Below are 21,226 nucleotides of genomic sequence, written 5' to 3' on the forward strand. Positions count from 1 at the left end.
CAATTAGGGATGGGCAGTAAATGCTGCCTGGCCAGTGACACCCTCATCCCGTGAGTGAATAAAGAAATGAAGTCTTCTTCTGAAAAGAGAAAGTAATTGTTTGTGTTACCACCCTCCCCTGTTCTCTTGCCCCCGCCTACAATTAGCCCATACCTTATTCTTGTTTATGTTTTTGCATTAATGTATTGACAGAAGCATTTACAGCTTGCCTTTGTGTTTCCTCACTAGCTTGTATTCATATTCTCCTTTCCCTCATCAATTTCTAGGTCCTCTTTTGTCAATCATAAATTGTTCCTAATCTTTTGGTTTACCCTATTTCGACATTCTTGGAAACCATTTCCCTTAATCTAGTGCACCTCTACATATTTTGTTGACCATGGTTGAGTTAAGTTTCCTAGTGGGTGTATATCTGATATAAACCATGCAGTATTTATTTAAATACTAGCCATTGTCTGTCTGCCATCAAAACCTCTCAAGGAGTTTCCCAATCCAACCCTAGCCAACTTGCCTCTTAGACACTCAAGAGTTTCCTCTGCTCAGAATTGAGTTCCTAGTTTCAGAATGAACTATTCACATTCAACCATCGTGTTTGAATTGTTGTCGCTATTACCCAAAGGCTCCCTTACTACAAAGTTTTAATTAAACAACAAATTCAGCCCGATCTTTAATTGGCTTCACAACATACTGTCCCAGGAACCTATCTGGGACGTGCTCCAGGAATTCACTTCCCACAGCATTTGTGCTGACGCATTTAAACCGGTCTATATGCAGATTGAAGTTGTCTATTATTATTGATTAATCTCCAATTAATCAATTAATTGATGCATCTCCAATTTCCTGATTTATTGCATGCCCAGCGTGAGCTCTACAGTTTGATGTCCCATGAAGAAGTGAAGGGGGTGGGGTAGCAGTAATATCAATAGACTGGTGACCCAGAACCCGAGATTAATGAATGATCTGGACATGAATTCAAATCCCACTGGGGCAGCTGGTGAAATTTGAATTCAGCAAAAATCTGGAATAAAAAGTAATGACAATCATACGACCATTGTAGATTGTTGTAAAAACTAATGTCCTTTGGGGAAGGAAATCTGCCATCATTACCCACTCTGGTCGACATGTGACACCAGACCCACAGCAGTGTGATTGACTCTTAACTGCCCTCTGGGCAAATAGGGATGGGCAATAAATGCTGCCGAGCCAGTGACTCCCCCATCCCTTGAATGAATAAAGAAAATTGAACAGTAAAGAATTATATAGCACAGAGGTAGTCCATTTAGACTCATTCCTGGTGTTTATGTTCAACATGAGTCCTCTCTACATCATCTTACCCTGTCAGCATTTCTTTCTGTTGTTTATTGTTGCACTGTCTGTAAAGATCAAGAGTTAATTAGCAGCAGTCAATTATACATTGGGTAAGTGTTCCAGAGGGGCCACATTCATGGCTGCAGTGGAAATCTGGCTTTTGTAATAACACAGCACTGGCCCAACTGGTCTTCTACCTTAAAGCAGTGCAGATTAGAATGAAGAAAAAGCTCCCAACTTTGTAAGCCTAATATATCATTATTTCAAACATCTAGGAACTGAAAGAATTCCTTTCTGCCTTGTGGACTTACCCAACTTCCTGTTATTGATGCAATAATCATTATGGCTTACCAGTATTTAGTGATTGAGAACAGAAATGCACTGTCTACAGAATGAGGTAAATTAATAAATGTTACTGATGTTAATTACTAGTTGCACCGAACCTTTAAGTGCCACAGCATGTGATAAATCATATTTTATTCTTTCGTCTGTAACAGTGATTTGCACAATATCATCCTGTAATTCAGCTTTCATAATCATCAGATTTACAGAGTGTATATTCAAAGAGTTCATGTTTGTTTGGCTCAGTCTGTGACACTCTTGCCCCTTTGGTTGATCGGTTTATGAAAGCGAGTTTGAGCTCCACTCTCCGGATGTAATAGAAGTAGCACTGAGGGAGAACTACCCTGTTAGAGGTGTCATGCTTCAGTTGTGCTGTTGAGCTTGGGGTACCTGGTTCTGGGTTTGCCTAGAGCTTAAAGGACAACAAGAGCCACTCAACAGGCTCCTCAGACAGCAATGTGCAAAACTGTGTCTAGAAAGACAAGGGCAGCAGATACACAGGAAGACTACCCTCTGCAAGATCCCCTTCATGCTACTCAGCTTGGAAACAAATTGCTATCCCATCACTGTCACTGGGTCTAAAATCCTGGTATTCCCTCCCGAAGGGCATTGTGGGTTAATCCACAGCACATGGACTGCAGCAGTCCAAGATGTCACCTGACCACCACCTTCTCAAGGGCAATAAGAGCTGGCCCAGCCAGCAACACCTACACCCTCAGACTGACTTTTAGGCAGGGCCAATTAAAGAAAAGGAAGGTGTTTTTAGTGTCCACAGCCTGCTGAGGGGCAAAGTCAGCCATGACCTTGTGCTTCTGCACAACATCTAATGATTCCTATTGGAAAGTACATGGCCAATGAGAAGAGAGGCACAAGGTTAGCAAAGCATCTGACCCTCCCATGTAAAGAATGGTAATGAGGATAATGTACTTATGCCAGCCCCAGTAAAGAATAATTGCACAGAACCTTCCTAGCCAGAAGGGAGTAAATGGAAAGAATGTGCATAATTAGTTGGTTTCATTGGATATCACAAAGATATTAAAAGGGGTAATTTTCTGATCAGCATCACCAGGAAAAATTACTCCTGCACAGTGTATCCACACAGCCCCAGTCTATAGCCAACAGCCAGTGCTCCACATGTAACCTGGGAGACTGGAATTGCAGTCCCTCTGTAACAGCTGCAAACTCCGAGGCAGAGCAAACAGTCAACGTGGGAACACAGGAATTAGGAAATGCGAAAGACCAGAGTCCATTCAGTTTCCTTCTCTACCATTCTGATAGATATAATACCACAACACTAAATTATTGGCTAATGATACAAACATCTGAATTGGAGTAGGAGTAGGCCACTCAGCCCTTCACACCTGTTCTCCAAATTCAATTAAGATCATGCCTGATCTGATTATTCCACATTCCTGCCTGTCACCCTCCGAACATTAGAACTAGGAGTAGGAGTGGGCCATTCAGCCCCTCGAGCTTGCTCCACTATTTAATACAATTGTGGCCAATCTCCTTTCAGGCTCAAATCCACTTTCCTGCCCACTCTTCATAACCCTCCAAAGCATTACTCATCTATCTCCACCATAAATCTACTCAGCATTTTGAAACTGTTATTCCTAATCCTAAAGTATATCCAAGATATGGAAGTGCCTTGTTGGACTGAGGCAGAGAGTCAGAAATGACACGACACCGGGTTATAGTCCAACAGGTTCATTTGAAATCACGAGCTTTCAGAATTAAGTGAAGTCACTTCACCTGACAAAAGAAGCAGCGGTTCGAAAGCTTGTGGTTTCAAATAAACCTGTTGGACCATATCCTGATGTCATGTGACTTCTGACTCTAATATATCATAACCTTTCACCTCCTTGCTTATCAAGAAGGTATCTTTCTCTGCCTTTAAAATACTTAAAGTCTCTGCTTCCATTGCATTTTCAGGAAAAGCGTTCCAAAAAAAATAAATTTCCTTATCTTTGTTTTGAATAGGTAATCTCAAATTAAAGCGTCCCCTCAATCTGGATTCCCCAGAAGGAAACATCCTCTCCATTCCATCCTGTCAAGAACCTTCAAATTACCTTTCATCCTTCTAAACTCCAGTGAATACAAGCTTAGTCTGTTCAACCTTTCTTCATAAGACAACCTTCCTATTCCAGGTGTTAGTCTAGTAGTCGATTCCAGTATATTTACATCCATCACTGTGATTACACTCCATCCAATGGGAAAATCCCCAGTCGTGGAGAACTCTGAGAACTAGGGGTTCAAAGTTACCTAAAAACTGAAATTGCTGGAGAAACTCAGCAGATCTGACAACATCTGTGGAGAGAGAAAAATGACAATTACATCTCAGGTCAAATGTGGCTTCTTCAGAACTGAAGGATGTTCTGAAGGATCATTTCAAACTCCAAATGTCAACTTTATTTCTCTCACCACAGATGCTTCAAGACTTGCTGAACATCTTCCAGCACACTTATGTTTTTATTTCAGATTTCCAGCATATGCAATAGTTTGCTTTCATTCCAAAGTCACCTGCTCCTCTCTAAGATGTTGATTTACCACAGGTGGTGTCAAATTATTTTTGTGATCAATCCCAGAATGTTGCCATCTGAAATAAGTCTATTTAATGTATGTGGTCTGAACCAAGTCATAGCACAGTGAGCTTGGTTACAGGTACGCATGGTCTGATTTTATTATATTCGTTAGAACTGGTCACCTGAGCTAGCCCATGAAAAGAAATAGAAATTTACATTTATATACATTTTCATGACTCTCAGATACCTTGGAGCACTTCACTGACAATGGACTACTTTTCAAGTGTAGTCACCACTGTAATGTCAGAAATGTAGCAACCAATTTGTGCACAGCAATTTCCCATTATCAGCAACGTAATAATGACAAGGCAATCCTTTTAATGTTCAGCTATAAATATTGACCAAGTCACCATGGAGAATTCTCTCACTGTCCTTCAAACAGTGCAAGTGACCTGAAGGCATAAACGGAGCCATGGTTCAATATTTAGCTGTGAACCCAGCCTCCCCTTAAAGATCAGCTCAATGCTGGCATTTCCGCCACTGCCCAGTCATGTCATCAATGAAAAGATCTTTAATGTCAGTAGAACTAAGCTGCCTGAAGACCATTCACTCAGCATTGACCATTGATTCAGTGATGAACATGATGCAACATGACCATTGATTCATTGATGACAATTATCTGGCGATGACCATTTACTCAGCAATGACCATTGGCCCGGTGATGACCAGCGAAGATAGCACTCACTTCCAGCTTGTATCTGAGCTTGTTTTTTTTGTGGTCACCATTGCAGCATCGACAGAGACAGTGGGGAGGCTGGTACCACCAGAGATTGTGCCTGTTTAGCATGTAGTAATGAAGCAGGTCTGTCAACAACAGGGCCACAACACAGAGACCGTACACAGAGACCACAGCCATTGATCCGTAATTACTGGGGGTGAGAAGAGAACAAGACGGACACATATCAGCTATTAATGGTTAACAGCAGAGTACCTGGAATAATAAGGTAGGAAATGTCACCAACACAATTTCAAACAGTCAATCAATAATGAAGCAACCTTTCCTAGCATGACATCTATTTATTGCAATATTGGAGAGCTTAGTAGCAATGGGTAGTGTCCCTGTCTCTGGGCCAGAAGCTTCAGGTTCAAGTCCCTTTCCAAGACTTGATGGCCTCGGACATTGCATTTATAACACAGATCAACTTGTAAATCCTTATAATTCATGCCAATGGCGGGATGTAAGAGTGGGAGAGGCTTTGATCAGCCATGAGATGGAAAGAACATTGCAGCCTCTTCCATCACCATCCACGGCTCCAGAGTGCAACATGTAGAATGCGTGTTGCTACAAAGGCTCAGTTCCCTTTGGGGAGCCAGTTGGCTGGTGCAGGTATGATCAGCGCTTGTTCCCTGTTCCAGCCTGGGCTGGATATTCAACCTGCCTCCTGGCCCTACCTACGACAAAGGTGACAGCACCAGGCATTGGACCTGCCTTTGTGCAGAGAACTGAAGAAGATGATTTATTCAAACAACAGCCATTGCTACTCTTACTGGAATGTAGAGGAACTTGAACTCTGGTCTGTAATTTATCAGCTGACCTCAGCTATGGCAATACAGGTAAGGTATTTGACAGTCTGTGCTCCAGGATTACATATAGACCCTTTGCTCCCCTGCCCTTTCATGCACAACACACGTCTCAAGGATTACAGAGCAGCATCTGGATGTGGGAACATTGGCTCAATTCCAGTCTCTCATGTCTCTAGCTTCTGATCTGACAAAGGGTCACTCGACCCGAAATGTTAACACTGAATTCTCTCCACAGATGCTGCCAGATCTACTGACCTTTTCCAGCAATTTCTGTTTTTGTGTCAGCAATGAGCTGCTCCCATTAAGACAACAATCACCCTTTGACCCACCACTACTACACCTCACTTTCCAATCATTAAATTTAAGAAAACCCATTTTCCTTTCAGTTGGCATGATGGGAGGTCCATTGCTTTCCCCATGATGGGGAGGCGATGGCCTAGTGGTATTATCACTGTACTGCTAATCCAGAGACCCAGATAATGTTCTGGGCACCCAGGTTCAAATCCTGCCACGGCAGATTGTGGAATTTTAATTCAATAAATATCTGGAATTAAGAATCTAATGATGACCATGAATCCATTGTTGATTGTTGGGAAACCCATCTGGTTCACTAATGTCCTTTCGGGAAGGAAACTGCCATCCTTACCTGGTCTGGCCAACATGTGACTCCAGACCCACAGCAATGTGGTTGACTTTTAACTGCCATCTGGGCAATTAGGGATGGGCAATAAATGCTGCCTGGACAGTGACACCCTCATCCTGCGAATGAATAAAATAAAAGAAGACACTCCAACTCAAAGCCATCAGTAGTTTGACAGCTATCCCGTGAACCTGCACTATTCTCCTTCACTTGCACATACACCGGTCCCACTTTCATACGCACACAGAGCTCCTGGTCTGTGCAGATTTGTTCATTCTCATTGTGCTCTGAAATTCAGCTTCATTGCAGCAATATTTCAAGGTCTGGTTGCTCTGACGACAGCAGTGGGTTTGTTTCTGATCTTCATTAAGCCGCGGACAGTGGAATCCAGAGTGGTACCTTTGTGCAGCATCCAGATACGGCTCACAAATCCTGTACTTAGAAGCAGAAACTGAAAAGCGAGAGGTTTTATTGTCAGGTCATCATATATTGTGGTTTGAACAGACGTACAAGACAACTGGAGTTCAGGGCAACAGCACAACAGACATCGAAGACTGTGAACATTTTCACCAAACCAACAGACAGCAGATGCAATTTGATAATCCATAAACAGTCAGTAATAAAGCCTTATTTTGTCCTTTTCCTATTTCTTCAAAAACCTCCCATCCTCTTCACAAGCGTGACAGTTAGTGCACAGACCTACTCTAGTATTTTACCCAAATATCCCTTGTTAATGCAATAGTCTGGACAGCACGTTCAACAGGTTTTAACTTGTCAAGGTAATCATTAATGGTCCCTACGTTGTCCTGACTCATTGCCAAACCAACATCCCAGCATCAATGAATGGGCAGAGGTGAGAGAGAGAGAGAGACAGGGAGTGCCACCCATGGCTCACTGGGTAGTACTCTCACTTTGAGTGAGGAAGTTAGATTCTAGGTTGACAGTGCACAATGAGAGAGTCATCACACTGTTAGGATGAGACATTAAACTGACCCTAACCCCTATCGCACCTGATCACACTCTCTGGTGGACATAAAAGATCCCACGAGACATTTTAAACAAAGGTAAGCTCTCACATAGGTTCCAGCTCTTAACTGTGTATTCATTATACTTAATTAAATGCTATTGGTGGTCATTGACTGATGATTTACCTAGAACCCTGTTGACACAGTTAGGGGCTACATGTTTTTAATATGGAACTCTGCACCAGTTGGCTTTCTGCATTAAAACACTGGCCAATATCTCCCCTTAGCTAACATTACTAAAACAGATAATCTGGTTATTTATCATATTGCTGTTCATGATAGTTTGTTCTGTGGAATTTAGCTGCTGCACTTCCAACATTGTCCCAGTAACTACACTTTTCAAAAAGTTCTTAATTGTTTGTACAGCACATTGGGACCTGAGATTGCTGGAGATTCTATACACATGCAATTACATACTGTAGGAGTGAATTTCTGCAGATCCTGGAATCCGTAATGGAAACAAACAGTGCTGGGAGTCACCGCAGGTCAGGCAGTATCTATCAGCTTTGCTGAAGAGTCATCTAGGCTTGAAACATTAGCTCGCTGTCTCTCCGCAGATGCTACCTGACTCACTGTGATTTCCAGCATTTTGTGTTCACATACCTGTTATAAGTGATTCACACAGCAGCAGTGAAGTCAGGAGCTGACAGAAACATGACATGGTGGCATCCAAAGCCTGGATCTCTAATTGTCATCCTAAAGGGCGTTGCTGGTGCCTTAAAACAAAGTACACCATTTACTTAAAACAAAACCCGAAGGAACTGCAGATGCTGGAAATCTGAAACAAAAACAGAAATTGCTGGAAAAGCTCAGTGGGCCTGACAGCACCTGTGGAGAGAGATCAAAGGTAATGTTTTGGTCCAGTGACCCTTCCTCAGAAGCAGTTCTGTTCTTCAGTTATGAAATGTAAGAGTAGGTTCACTGGACTAATACCTGGAAATAGGAGAGTTGCCTGACATGAGGAAAGGTTAGACAGGTTTGGGGTTCAAAACAGTCATTGATGACTTGATTGAAAAATCATAGACCCTGAGGGGACATGATTGGGTGGATATGGAAAGGATGTTTCCTCTTTGGAGAGGAACTTGGGGCCACCACTTTAAAACTCAGATGAGGCAATTGTTTTCACAAGTCTTTGAAGATGATGGGGGCAGAGTCTTTGGGTATTTTTAAGGCAGATGTGTGTGGATTCTTGTTAAGAGCAGAGGTGAAAAGTTATCACAGATAAGTGGGAGTGTGGGATTGAAGTTACAATCAGGTCAGCCATGATGTTATTAAATGGCAAAGCAGGCTCGAGGGGCTGAATGGCCTACTCCTTCTCGTCTCTATTTTTATATTTCAAACATTAAAACAGTGACTGTCACAAGCAAGTGCTTTGGCAAAGCTGTAGTAAAGTTATAAAGGGCTCTGTACAAAGACAATGTTGTTTCTTTATCGATCTGTGTTGATGCTAATAATTTGGAAGCCGCTGTAAGCTTCCCTGGTTGTAAACAGTATTTCAAATAAGTGATAGCTGTTTTGTAGTTACTACTCCAATTCTTATAGATGTTTATAAGATATTGAATGGCTTGGATAGAGGGGAAAGTATGAGGCCTTTTCCCAGGCTGGAAGGGTCAATTACTAGGGGCACAGATTCAAGGTGCAGTGGGGAGATGTTTAAAACTGATGTACGAGTCAAGTTTCTCACACAAAGGCTGGTGAGTGCCTGGAACACGCTGCCAGTGGAGATGGTGGAAGCTGACACAACAGCACGATTCAAGAGGCACCTGGACGAATACATGAATAGGAAGGGGATAGAGGGATGCAGATCCTGTAAGTGAAGACAGTTTTCGTATGGAACGGCAAAATGTGTTGGTACAGGCTTGGAGGGCTGAAGGGCCTGTTCCTGTCCGACTTGTTCTTTGTTATTTTTCTTATTAACCGTGATCTCTGCTTGGACCTACACCTTGCTGCTTTCCCTTAATTGGCCAGATCCTCCCATTGGCCAGAGTCATACTGAGAAGGAGAGGGGCGAAGAGACAGAGAGAGAGGGATGAAAGTAGAATTCAGAGAAAGGGGGGAGAGATTTAAAAAAAAGAACAAGAGGGACAACTAAAGGACAGTGAGGAAGAGAGAAAAGGTATCGAAAAGGTAATTTCTGTCCCTACCAACCTAATAAAATAGCCTTTCAATAATCACATGAAATAATCACAGTTTCAGTTCGCATGAAAAACTGGATGTTAGGAGAGAAGAAGGCTACTATTTACTTGAGTAAATAGTAAATCTTGGGGAAAAATAAGAAAATCGGAATCATTCCCAATGGATTTTACATACAGTGCAGTCTGAGGATCTTTCTACTACATTCCAGGCCAATGGTAATTTAAAGAACCGAAAGAACTGCAGATGCTGTAAATCAGGAATAAAAACAGAAATTGCGGAGAAAACTTAACAGGTCTGGCAGCATCTGTGAAGAGAAAATCAGAGTCAACATTTCGAGTCTGGTGACCCTTGGTAATTTTGGCTAGCAGCAAAACTTTGGCATTATCGGGGTTGGGAAACCAAGTGAAGTTTCAAATTGAAATGTTGATGTCCTGAGCTCTGAGGTAGCAGTAGGTGTCACGAGCAAGTTAATTTGTATGTTTATATCAGTCCTACACCTTTTTTTTAAACAGACCCCTGCCCTCACAGCCTCCTGAACCCACTGTCTCAGTTCCAACAATTGTCAAGCCTTGATATGTGGTCAGTTACAACAGGTTTGAAAAGCAGTGGTATATCACTAGTTAATCTCTTGTGATAAAACAAGAAAGATGTGGAAGCATTGGAAAAGGTGCAGAGGAGATTTACCAGGATATTAGGAACTGCAGATGCTGGAGAATCTGAGATAACAAGGTGCAGAACTGGATGAACACAGCAGGCCAAGCAGCACCAGAGGAGCAGGCAGGAAGAAGGGTCCAGGCCCGAAACGTCAGCTTTCCTGCTCCTCTGATGCTGCTTGGCCTGCTGTGTTCATCCAGCTCCACGCCTTGTTATCTCAGATTTACCAGGATGTTGCCTGAATGGAGGGATGGTCAGATGAGGAAAGGTTGAGATAGCTGGGGCTTTTCTCTTCAGAATGATGAAGGACGAGAGGTGACTTGATAGAGGTGTACAAAATGGTCAGGGGTGTAGATAGAGTGGACAGCCAGAGACTTTCTCCTAGGGTGGAGGTAGCTATTACAAAGGGGCATAGTTTTAAAGTGAGTGGAGGTAGATATCGGGGAGACGTCAGAGGTAGGTTCTTTACTCAGGGGTATGGAGTGCATTGCCAGAGAGGGTAGTGGAGTCGGCCTCATTAGGGGCATTTAAGTGGCTATTAGATAGGCATATGGGTGATAGTATAAGGTAGAAGTGGAGTTGTGCTTTAGGTTTAGGGAAAAAGTTCGGCACAACATTGTGGGCCAAAGGGCCTGTACTGTGCTGTACTGTTCTATGTTCTATATATTCCTTTTGGGGAGACAAAACTGTACATCTGAAAGTGTTGTTGTGAGTTACCAGTACATAATAGACCAGGGCATATAGATATAATTCATTTTAAAGTCATATGATCTATTCTTATTTTTAATATTTATGTCAATATAAATTACTGTTCTTACTCTTCTAAACGAAGCCACTTATGTCAAGCCCTACCACGACACCACACGCACCTCACAACCACTGTTGGTGCTGTAGCGCCTCCTCTAGTGAATTTTTATACAGCATGACATGTTTACATCAGTAATTTCCATTGTTAATACCAGCAGGAACTTGAGAAAACTTCAAAAGTATTTATTTCATAAATGTATAAAGCAGGTCAAAATTTTCATGCAGACTGAACCTGTCACTATTTACGTTTGAAAGTTACAACAAAAAGCTATCGCCTAAAACCATTTTTTAAATTACTGCACTCAATTACATAGATTCAGATTGGGTAAAATTCCCAGCCTAACAGAGTTCATTTCAGAATCGGCTGCTGGAGAAATTTCTGATGCCAACAGCTGCAACAAGGAAAGTTCATTATTTTTTCAGAAATGAAAATAGAATAACAGAGAGGGGAAAGGGAAAGCATTCGTGCATTTGGATTGTATATACAAATGAAAAGAGCAGATTTAGCACTTAAGAATATGACGGGAAAAAGTTAAAGGAACTAAAATTTAGACCAAGGCCATTTTCAAATGACTATTCATCACAAAATAATTCATGGCTGGTGTTTGCTATTCGATTTGAGAAGCTTCACTTTCCAGATCTGCATCTCCAGCAGAGTCTCTGAATCAGGAATGGACATCCTAGACTGTGGATGTTTTCTGGACGGATTATTTTAGATAGACCTAGGGGTCACACCGATCCCTGCCACTCGAGTTAGGGATTTAACATTTTACATTGAATCTGCAAAAATAAATCAAGACACGATTCTTGCAGGGTCGTAGAACAAATATTCGACAAAATTCACCAAATTCATGTCTAGGCTGACGAAGAAAGACATACAAGGGGGAAGAAAGGAGGTGAAATGACGGGAGCTGGCAGCTTGCCCAGAGATGAAACTTACTTGCTCCAGGTGAGGACCTCAGCCAGGTCCCTGCAGTTCTGCCCAAGCATCTGAGAAAACGCAATCTGCTTTTTTTAAATTATTTGGAGTGTTTGTTTGTCTCAGCACTGCTCCACGTAACGGAATATTCTCTTCCCAGTTTCGCCTTACCTTGGCAACCTGCTGTTTCCGAATTCTGCAGCCCCGGCCTGTTTCTGCCCTCCGAGCCTCTGTGGAGCTGATTTCAATTTGTCGTTCTGGGTCCAGATCGCTGATCCAACTGCGTGCACCGTGCAGCGACGCTGGGCAATTTTGTTTTTAATTTGTTGTGATGTTCAGTTAAAAGAGCCCTCCGGGAGGGTTTGTTCTTATCACCTTTCCATTTAATTACTCCCATCTCAGCCATTATACAGGGACGCCTCTCTGCCAGCAATGCCTGACTTCCCAATCCTTTCCGCAAACAAATCAACTTTCTGTGACCAAAATAGAAATTGCTGGAGAAACTCAGCAGGTCCGGCAGCATCTGGGGAGAGAGAAAAACAGAGTTCGGGTCCAGTGACCCTTCTTGATTGAAGCTCGGTGAAGGTTGGTAGGAATGCTGCACACGGAGAGTGGGGGGGACGGTAGAGAAAGGAGTAAGTGATAGGTGATGATGGAGCCCAGAAAAACTAGCATTGGTCAGACCAAGAGATGGATAATGGTGAGCTAAGAGGTAGAAAAGTTGCCAATGGACCTTTAGTGGGTGAAAATGGGTTAGTTGGTGATGAAAGCAGCCCATGTGATGACAGGGCCAAGGGCGTGGGAGTGAGTAAACATCAGCATCTGCAATTATTGATACAAAAATAGAAATTGCTGGAAAAGCTCAGCAGGTCCGCTGCATCTATGGAGAGAAATCAGAGTTATCCACGGATGCTACCAGACCTGCTGAGCTTTTTTTTAAGAAAGCAATTTTTGTTTTTGTTCTGATTCACAGCATTCACAGTTCTTTTGGTTTTTTTAAAATCTCAAATTATTGAAATCGATATTAAGCCCTGAAGGCTGAAGGATCATCAAGTGGATAATGAGCTGCTGCTCTTCAAGTTTGCATGAGCCAGAGACAGAAACATTGGCCAGGGAACACGTTAATTCCAACCCTGTGTCTCCAGAGAGCCCCTTCACACTGGTAGATGGTTTTCGACTACAGGAGCTTCACAGCCTATACCCTTCAAAATGCCTCACCTCATTCCTAGGCCCAGGAATTTGGCGCAATCTTTTTCATTTGCCTCTTTCTTTGCTATTTCTCTTCTGTCACTTATGAGTTGATTGTGATCATGAAATTAATTTGTTTCAATATGTGAAATCATGTTTTCTAGATTATGGCTCAAACTCACTTGTGTGTCAGTAATGGCTACACTGCAAACATCAACGAGATAAACGTCACGCAATGGAAGAATTGAAACATCCTCCGACTAAACTTCACATTTTTTATCCAACTGTCTTTATCTACAAAGTGAGAATTCATCTTTAAAAAAGTCAAACCACCATTACTTGTTCCATGTCTCTCCATCAATTTCACAGGCATCAGTCACTCCCTCTCCTTCTATCCCAGATGATCCCTTTGGATCTTCACTTCTTCCTCACCTGACAAAGGAGCAGTGCTCCAAAAGCTAGTGATTTTAGATAAACCTGTTGACTGTAGCCTGGCATCATGTGACTTCTGACTTGGGGGTCTTGACGGAACAGATGCAAAAATGTTGATTCCCCTGCTGGGGGTCTCTACTACTACAAGGCATAATCTCAGATTAAGCAGTTGCACAATTAAAATAGAGATATTGATGAATTTTCTTTTCCCATGAGAAAGTGAATCTGTGGAATTCTTTACCACTGAGGGCTGTAGAGGCTGGATCATTAGGTCTATTCAAGGCTGAGATAGACAGATTTTTAATCAGGAAGGGAATTAAGGATCATGGGGAAAAGACTGGAAGGTGGAATTGAGGATTATCAGACCAGTCATGAGCTCCTTGAAAAGTGGAGCAGATATGATGAGTTGAATGGTCTACTTCCGTTCCTATGTCTTATGGTCACTTAGTATTAAACCACATTCTGTATTTTACCTAAAGAACACACACCAGAAAACATATAACTGAAACACATGAAACATTTCAGGGAGTGCAGTTATTATTTAAAATTATGTCTTTGTTTTAAATTGAGCAGAAGTTAATCAGAAATTTGAATGTTTTGAGTTTAATTATAACTTGACTATAGTTTGTATTCTGTACAAGTAGTGAAGACACATTAAGTGATTACAACATCTTGTAAACTCTTATTAATAATAATTTTCATGCACTTTTAAAATTAAATTGAGATTAGCCTTGAATTGAAAGTACACATCTGCTTTCAACCATTAGTCCATCATGTAATTCACTCCCGGACTTCTTTTCATCAACATGTAAACCAGCAAGTAGGAGGTGCAGAACCCATCCCTGGCCATGAGCATCATCGATCATTCATGACATGGTGAGCACAAAGAGGGAAGGACACAACAGGTGGGGAACGAGTTAACGATGGAGCTTTAGATGGATGTGACCAAGTTGTGGAAAACAACTGCGTGGACCTCGGTACAGGGAGGTGATTGGCCACCTGGTATTAGTAACTGGAGTGTTAATCCAGAGACCTAGGTAATGTTCTGGGGACCTGGGTTTGAATTCTGTCAAGTACAGATGTTGGAATTTTAGTTCAATAGCAATCTAGAATTAATGATGACCATGAAACCATTGTCCATTGTTGGAAAAACCCATCCGATTTGCTAATGTCTTTTAGGGAAGGAATCTGCCATCTTTACATGTGACAGCAGACTCCAAGCAATGCCTTCTGGGATGGGCAATAAATGCTGGCCTAGCCAACAATGTCCCCATCTGGTGGATGAACAAAGAAAACTCAACCCGCAGAACTTTGGTAATGCCCACATTAATATTTTGGTGGGAAATATGACACAAAATCCTGCAAATCCATGGGGAGGACAGGCAGTCCTATATGAGGGTCCTGTCAATATCTCCAGGGTCAAGGTCAAACAGCTGCATTTGTCTGGCCACATCATCCACATGCCTGACATAAGACTCTCAAAAGAAGCTCTCTACTCAGCCTTGTCCTGGCAAGCAGTTACCAGCAGGGTGTAAGAAATACTTCAAGGACATCCTGAAAGTTGACCGAGAAATGCAATGTCCCCCCCTGTCTTGTGACAATCTCTAACCCAGACAGCCCGAACTGGAGAGGCAGCTTCTGCAAAGGACTCAACCAGTTTGAGCATCTCCAGCAGGCCAAGGTTAGGTTATAGATAACACAGTGTGGAGCTGGAGGAATATATTTTTGAAGAAGGGTCCTGACCTGAAAGCCAACTTTCCTGCTCCTCTGATGCTGACTGGCCTGTTGCGTTCCTCCGGCTCCACACTGTGTTATCTCTGATTCCAGCATTGGCAGTTCTTACCATGTCTAGATTAGGATTCAGAGAGTTTTATGCAGGGAAAGAGACCCTTCAGCCCATCATGTCCATGCGTCATCAAATGTGTATCTACTCTAGTCCCATAACTTAGACTGTAGCCTTGTATGCCATAGTACTTGAATGCTATAGAGTGATCATCCAAATACAACTTAATTGTGGTGATGATTCCTCCCTCTACCACCCTTTCAGGCAGAATTCCCGATACCCACCACCCTCTGGGTTAAAAAAAAACTTCTTCCTGAAGTTCCTTCTAAATCCCCTGTCTTTTCCTTAAATTTATGCTCCTTTGTTATTGATCCCTTTACTATGGGGAAAAGATTATTGCTATCTCCCCTATCCATGCCCCCCGTAATTTTGCACATCTCAATCGGGCTCCCTCCTCAGCCTTCTCTGTTCTAACGAAAACAACCCCAGCCTATTGTGTGTCTTCAAAGCTGACACTCTTCAGTGTAAGCAACATCCTGGTGAATCTTCACCCAGCCTTCCAGTGCAATAACATCCTCATTATTGTGTGGCAATCAAACACAAACTGGAGAGTGTTGAAACCCCATGGTTCGATCCACCCACCTGCCTCTCTCATTGAACACCTACCCCTCCCGAGGCAGGGTAGACAGAGGCTGCACAGCTGACTGTTCCCTCACCTCAGGACCTACAACTCCTGCATGTGAGAAAGTCATCAACAGTCCTGAGGGACTGTATACAATGACAAAAACACTGTTCTACGTAATTGCTCAGTCGGCCATTTTAACGGGTTGCTAATATTTTAAAATATTCATGGCAATATTAACCTCTTTTTCAAGACATAAGACATAGCAGAAATAGGCCATTTAGCCCATAAATCTGCTGTGCCATTTAGTTCACCTCCACTTTACTGCCCTTTTGTCAAACCCGAGATTCCCCTACCTGATTAAAAAGTTGTTTATTTCAGCCTCGGATATATTTAATGACCCAGCCTTCAACAGTCCTGTTCTATAAAGAATTCCACAAATTGCCTACTTGCTGAGAGAAAATGTAAAGAGTGATGGCCCTCCCACAATAAGCAATCAACAAAAGGTTGACTGGTCATTCGTCACTCTGCTTTCAATGAATTATCACCTGTGAAGAATGGATGCAGTTTGTTTTACAAAAATAATTACACTTCAGAAAGAAATTCATTAAGAAAAAAAATCAGTATTTATATCATGCTTTCCACCAACACCATTCATCTAAAAGCACTCCACAACCAATGGTGCACTTTTAGGGTAGAGTAATTATTGTGATGGAGGAAACACGGCAATTTGCACATCTCAATCAGGCTCCCTCCTCAGCCTTCTCTGCTCCAACGAAAACAACCCCAGCCTATTATGTGTCTTCAAAGCTGATGCATTAGATTCCCACAAATGACAAAGATAATGACTAGACAGTCTACGTTGTGAGGAATAATGGTCTGGACCCTGGATTACTCCTTTACTTTTCAAAATAGTATGATGGGACCTCAGGCATTCATTGAGGGGACAGAAAGAACCACTGTTTAATGTGTCATCTGAAAGACAGACAACATAGCAACACCAAAAGAACTGCGGATGCTGTAAATCAGGAACAAAAAACAGAAGTTGCTGGAAAAGCTCAGCAGGTCTGGCAGCATCTGTGAAGAAAAAAAAATCAGAGTTAACATTTTGAGTCCAGTGACCCTTCCTCAGAACAGAGGAGGGGTCACTGGACCCAAAACATTAACACCAAGTTTTTCTTCACAGATGCTGCCCGACCTGCTGAGCTTTTCCAGCAACTTCTGTTTTTGTAACATAGCAACACTTCCTCAGTGCTGATGTGGAGTATCAGAATAGATTGTGATATTCAAGTCCTTGTGTGAAACATGAATCAAGAATGCTATCCAAGCTGACCCTGAGATGATAAAACATGTTAGATTATTAACAATGTGACAAAGCATTGAAAATAAAACCTGACACCTGAGGTCTTTAAAGTTGCGGAAGGGTTCAATAAAGCAAGAATACAGATATTTTACTTGTGACTGAGTATCGCAAAAAGGGAAGTGTCACTAATGGGTCAAAGAATTTAGGAGGGATTTCTTTACATAGAAAGTGATGAGATTATGTAACTTTCAGTCACTGAGCGGTTGAAGCTGTTACTGTTGAGAGAAATAAGTAACAGAAAGGAATAGAGAGATAAGGGACTGTTGAGAGAGATAATAACGTGTGGATAAAGTCTTTTGTTGAGTATTAATATATTAGCACAAATCATTTGGCCTGAATAGCCCACTTAGGTATGTAGATTCCATGTAACACTCAGAAGTGCTCTTTCGATCCCACAGCTTTTATTTTTCTTAGAGAATTCTAGCTCATCATTAAATGTCCACTTAATCCATTGCAATGATCCACGATGGCCTGCTACAACTACTCTGCCCAATTTGTAAGTTAGAATGGCTCACAGTATAGCTGCTGATTTAAAACAGAGAAATGAGTTGTTATGTATTTAACTTTCTTTCAACTACAGGTTCCAACAAAATACCACAGATGACTAGCTAATTTACATTGTTAGCAATTTCAAGCAAAGGTATGTTGGATCATCTGCTGTGATTTGGAGAGTCATATGCGTTACTGTTCCTATTTCTTATATACTCACTTTCAAAATGGAATTGGATAGGGGCTTGAATGGAAGCAAAGTTACAAAGCTACAACAGAATAGAAAAGAATAGAATATCTTTTATTGTCATGTTTACTCTATTGTAGAAGTACAGTGAAAAATTTCTAGAATGTCTGCTTCTTATGGACACAAGAGAGGAATAAGAAGTAGTTGCATTACCCACACTTTAAAAAATAAGTTAGAAACAAGAGATAACACAGTGTGAAGCTGGATGAACACAGCAGGCCAAGCAGCAGAGGAGCATGAAAGTTTGACATTTCAGGTTGAGACCCTTCTTCAGAAATGGGGGCAAGGAAAGACATTGTTAAGGGATTGACATTGCAGTCGGGTAAAAAATGTCAAATAAACGTTACATTGTCGCAGCTCAATGCAGGGTCTCTACACGTGGTCTTACTGCCCACGCCTGATCCCAGTCCTACAGCCGTCCCTGCTGCACTCCAAGCCTCCGGTCTCCTCTGTACCAGTACTCAGCTGCTCCAAGCTAATGTTCCAAGGAAAGATGCACCATAGAAAGCATACTATCCAAGTGCAAAATGGCCCAGTCCTGCACCTTGTCTGCCCAGGACCATTAGAAGCTATTGAAAGTTGTGTGGATAGCCCAGACCATCACAAAAACCAACCTCCCATCCAGACCTCATTTACTCGTCTCACTGCCACGGAAAGACTGCCAACATCGTCAAAAACCCCTCCCACCCTGATTATGCTCTCCTAGAACCTCTTCTGTCAGGCAGTAGATAGAGAAGCTTGAACAGATGCACCAATAGGTTCTACATCAGTTTCTTCCCTGCCATTATTAGACCAATGAATGGAGTCTCTAACTTCAAATAATGTGATCCTGTTAATGCTGATTTTGCTTCACGCATCTCCTGTGCAGTGCAACCTGTGTGTCTCACTCTGTCCAAGCACCCTTTAATCTGCCTGTACATAGGTACACGTGTCAATAAATCAATTCAATCATTCAAGATTTGATTTTGGAAGTGATTTCTTTTTCTAGAAGACCTTGATCATTGCAGATTTTTTTCTCCACACCTCACACAAGTATCTCCCTCTTTTGTCATTGCTGTTCTCACTGGTCAGATTTTCCAGATGCCTACCCAAATAGCCACTATTGATGGATGGTGCAAGATAGTGAGAATCAAGATATTCCACCATAGCAGCAGTACAGCAAAGCCATAGGAACAGAATTATAAACTACTGTAGGCCACTCAGCCCATTGTTTCTGTAGCAACTATTTGCCACACCAGCATACTTTTCATTTGTGACTTTGCTTCCCTTCAAGTCCTTATCCAACTCCCCTTTGAAAGTGAATACATCAGAAAAAGGGACAGTAGGCCACATGACTCCTCAAACCTGCTCCACCAACCAATGGTCACGGCTGATCAGCATTTTCCTGTCACACTTCATTACCCAATAATTTCCTAAGTGCCCAAAACTTCAATTTGGTTTTGAAAATACCCAGTGACTGAACACCCACTGCCCTCTGGCCTAAATGGTTCAAAACATTCATAGTCCAGTGAACAGATTTTTCAACTCAGTTTTAAATGGTTGATCCATTATTCTTAGGAAATGTTCTCTTTTTCAGAGCACCAGACCGGGAAACAGTTATTGTTGAACCTGCTTCCACTTCCATTTCAGGCAATGCCATCCAGATTGTAAAAACTTGGTGCAAAAATGATATTCTCCAAACCTATTGAAGCCTCCATTCTGTGCAAATGCACTGTGTTAAAAATAATTCATGCTGCCTCTAAATCACTTGTCAAGAACATAAACCTCAAACATCTCATTGCCACTCCTTTGAGCACTTGAAAATTTCTCCTTATTGTCCTCAGCAAACACCAGCATTCCTGCATAGGAACTTGACCAAGAAACCTAACTGATTTGTTCTCTCCCAACAATCGAGTCAGTCAACCTTAGAGGTCCCTCATATCAGGTAATTTAGTGGATGCCAGGAAGGGGAATTTCCTAGGTCAGTAGTGGTGTACAGTGGGGAGAAAATTGCAATGAAATAGGCATACAACAAACTTCCATACACTACCACTCCTTCATTATCATTGGGTCAAAATCCTGGAGCACTGACAGCATGCTTGCATTGCACAGTCAGAATTCAAGTAGAGAGGCTCATCTCAGTCTTGTCAAGGGGAAGTCGAGATGGCCAGCTTTGATAGAGATACACTAACCTCTGAATGAATCCAAAACAAAATTCTCAGAGGAGCAGCTTATCAACTTGTTTTCCTGAATTTCCACATTCTGAAAAAAAAGGTATGGTGACACAATGAATTCTTCCCCCAGTGTTGTTATGTGTGTGTGCATCTTGTCTGTGGATGGGTGTTTGGCAGTGCTAGTGTTGAAATCTGAAGCAAAGTAAGTTTTTTCATTTTTAAAAAGGGTTGGATAAGTCTCTCAACTAATAATAGTATAAACAGAGACCAAAAACAGTCGGTTGAAGATACAGCTAGACTATCAGAAAAAATATCCCAATGGTACAGGAAACACTTGAGTGCAGGAAGGGGGAGATGCAAAGCCATTCAGGAGTAATAAAATGAAGTGGAGGAGGAAATATTCATAGGTCAGGCATCAATAGACAGGAGCTGGTGATTGGGGAGAATAGATTCCTTTGAGAGTCTTCCCAAACAAAATTTACAAAAAAGCCAAACACCATTCCAATTGGCATATGCTGTACTGCTATAAACCAGCACCAGCTATACAGTGTAACTGTTTATGGATACAGGTCCATAGCACTCAAGTACTGCATGGAATAAGCAGTACCCTCTCAATATAAATGCTGGTATTTAATGAGTTAAAAGCTCTATCAGGACCTCTAATCAAGGATATCACCACACTGGGTTCTTTGCTCATTGATATGCAGTGAACATGGCAGTAAGTCTGAGAGAGATGGATGAAAATTTTAGCCAATACATCAATGCTGACATAGAGCTGTCAGGTATGGTACAAATCAATGCAATCCTAACATTTTGTTTTTTTACGTTTGTGTGGGGACCGGTGTTCAGGCATTAAGTTGATTTAACTACTGTTCATATTGCCCAATCAATCAACTAAGAGATTATTAAGAACAAGAGGCTGGCAATCAGCTCAACGCTGAGAAATATTTCAGGCAGGAACCATAAATATTAATCTGGCACTACACTGGCTCTTGGTTTGCTTACTGCAAACATA

General features: G+C 41.9%; 1 protein-coding gene across 1 annotated transcript; it reads right to left on the bottom strand.

The window, feature by feature from the left end:
* Window positions 1-1,829: 1,829 nt before the first annotated feature.
* On the bottom strand, window positions 1,830-12,353 carry LOC125446880 (protein shisa-like-1). Its single transcript, XM_048520859.2, has 4 exons — window positions 12,106-12,353; window positions 8,022-8,196; window positions 6,637-6,844; window positions 1,830-5,098 (listed from the first exon to the last, which is right to left on the bottom strand). The coding sequence occupies exons 2-4, from the start codon at window positions 8,077-8,079 to the stop codon at window positions 4,867-4,869; spliced, it is 498 nt and encodes a 165-aa protein (XP_048376816.1). The 5' UTR covers window positions 8,080-8,196; window positions 12,106-12,353; the 3' UTR covers window positions 1,830-4,866.
* Between the last annotated feature and the right edge of the window lie 8,873 nt (window positions 12,354-21,226).

Source organism: Stegostoma tigrinum, chromosome 36, assembly GCF_030684315.1.
Source record: "Stegostoma tigrinum isolate sSteTig4 chromosome 36, sSteTig4.hap1, whole genome shotgun sequence".
Taxonomy (NCBI): Eukaryota; Metazoa; Chordata; class Chondrichthyes; order Orectolobiformes; family Stegostomatidae; genus Stegostoma; species Stegostoma tigrinum.

Bases quoted from the DNA above. Each gene is read 5' to 3' on its own strand.
- LOC125446880 (XM_048520859.2), bottom strand. From the start codon at position 8,079: ATGTCATGTTTCTGTCAGCTCCTGACTTCACTGCTGCTGTGTGAATCA. The intron at 6,845-8,021 runs GTATGTGAACAC...CTCGCTTTTCAG, and splicing joins GTGTGAATCACTTATAACAG to TTTCTGCTTCTAAGTACAGG. The intron at 5,099-6,636 runs GTGCGTATGAAA...TCTCACCCCCAG, and splicing joins GCACAGACCAGGAGCTCTGT to TAATTACGGATCAATGGCTG.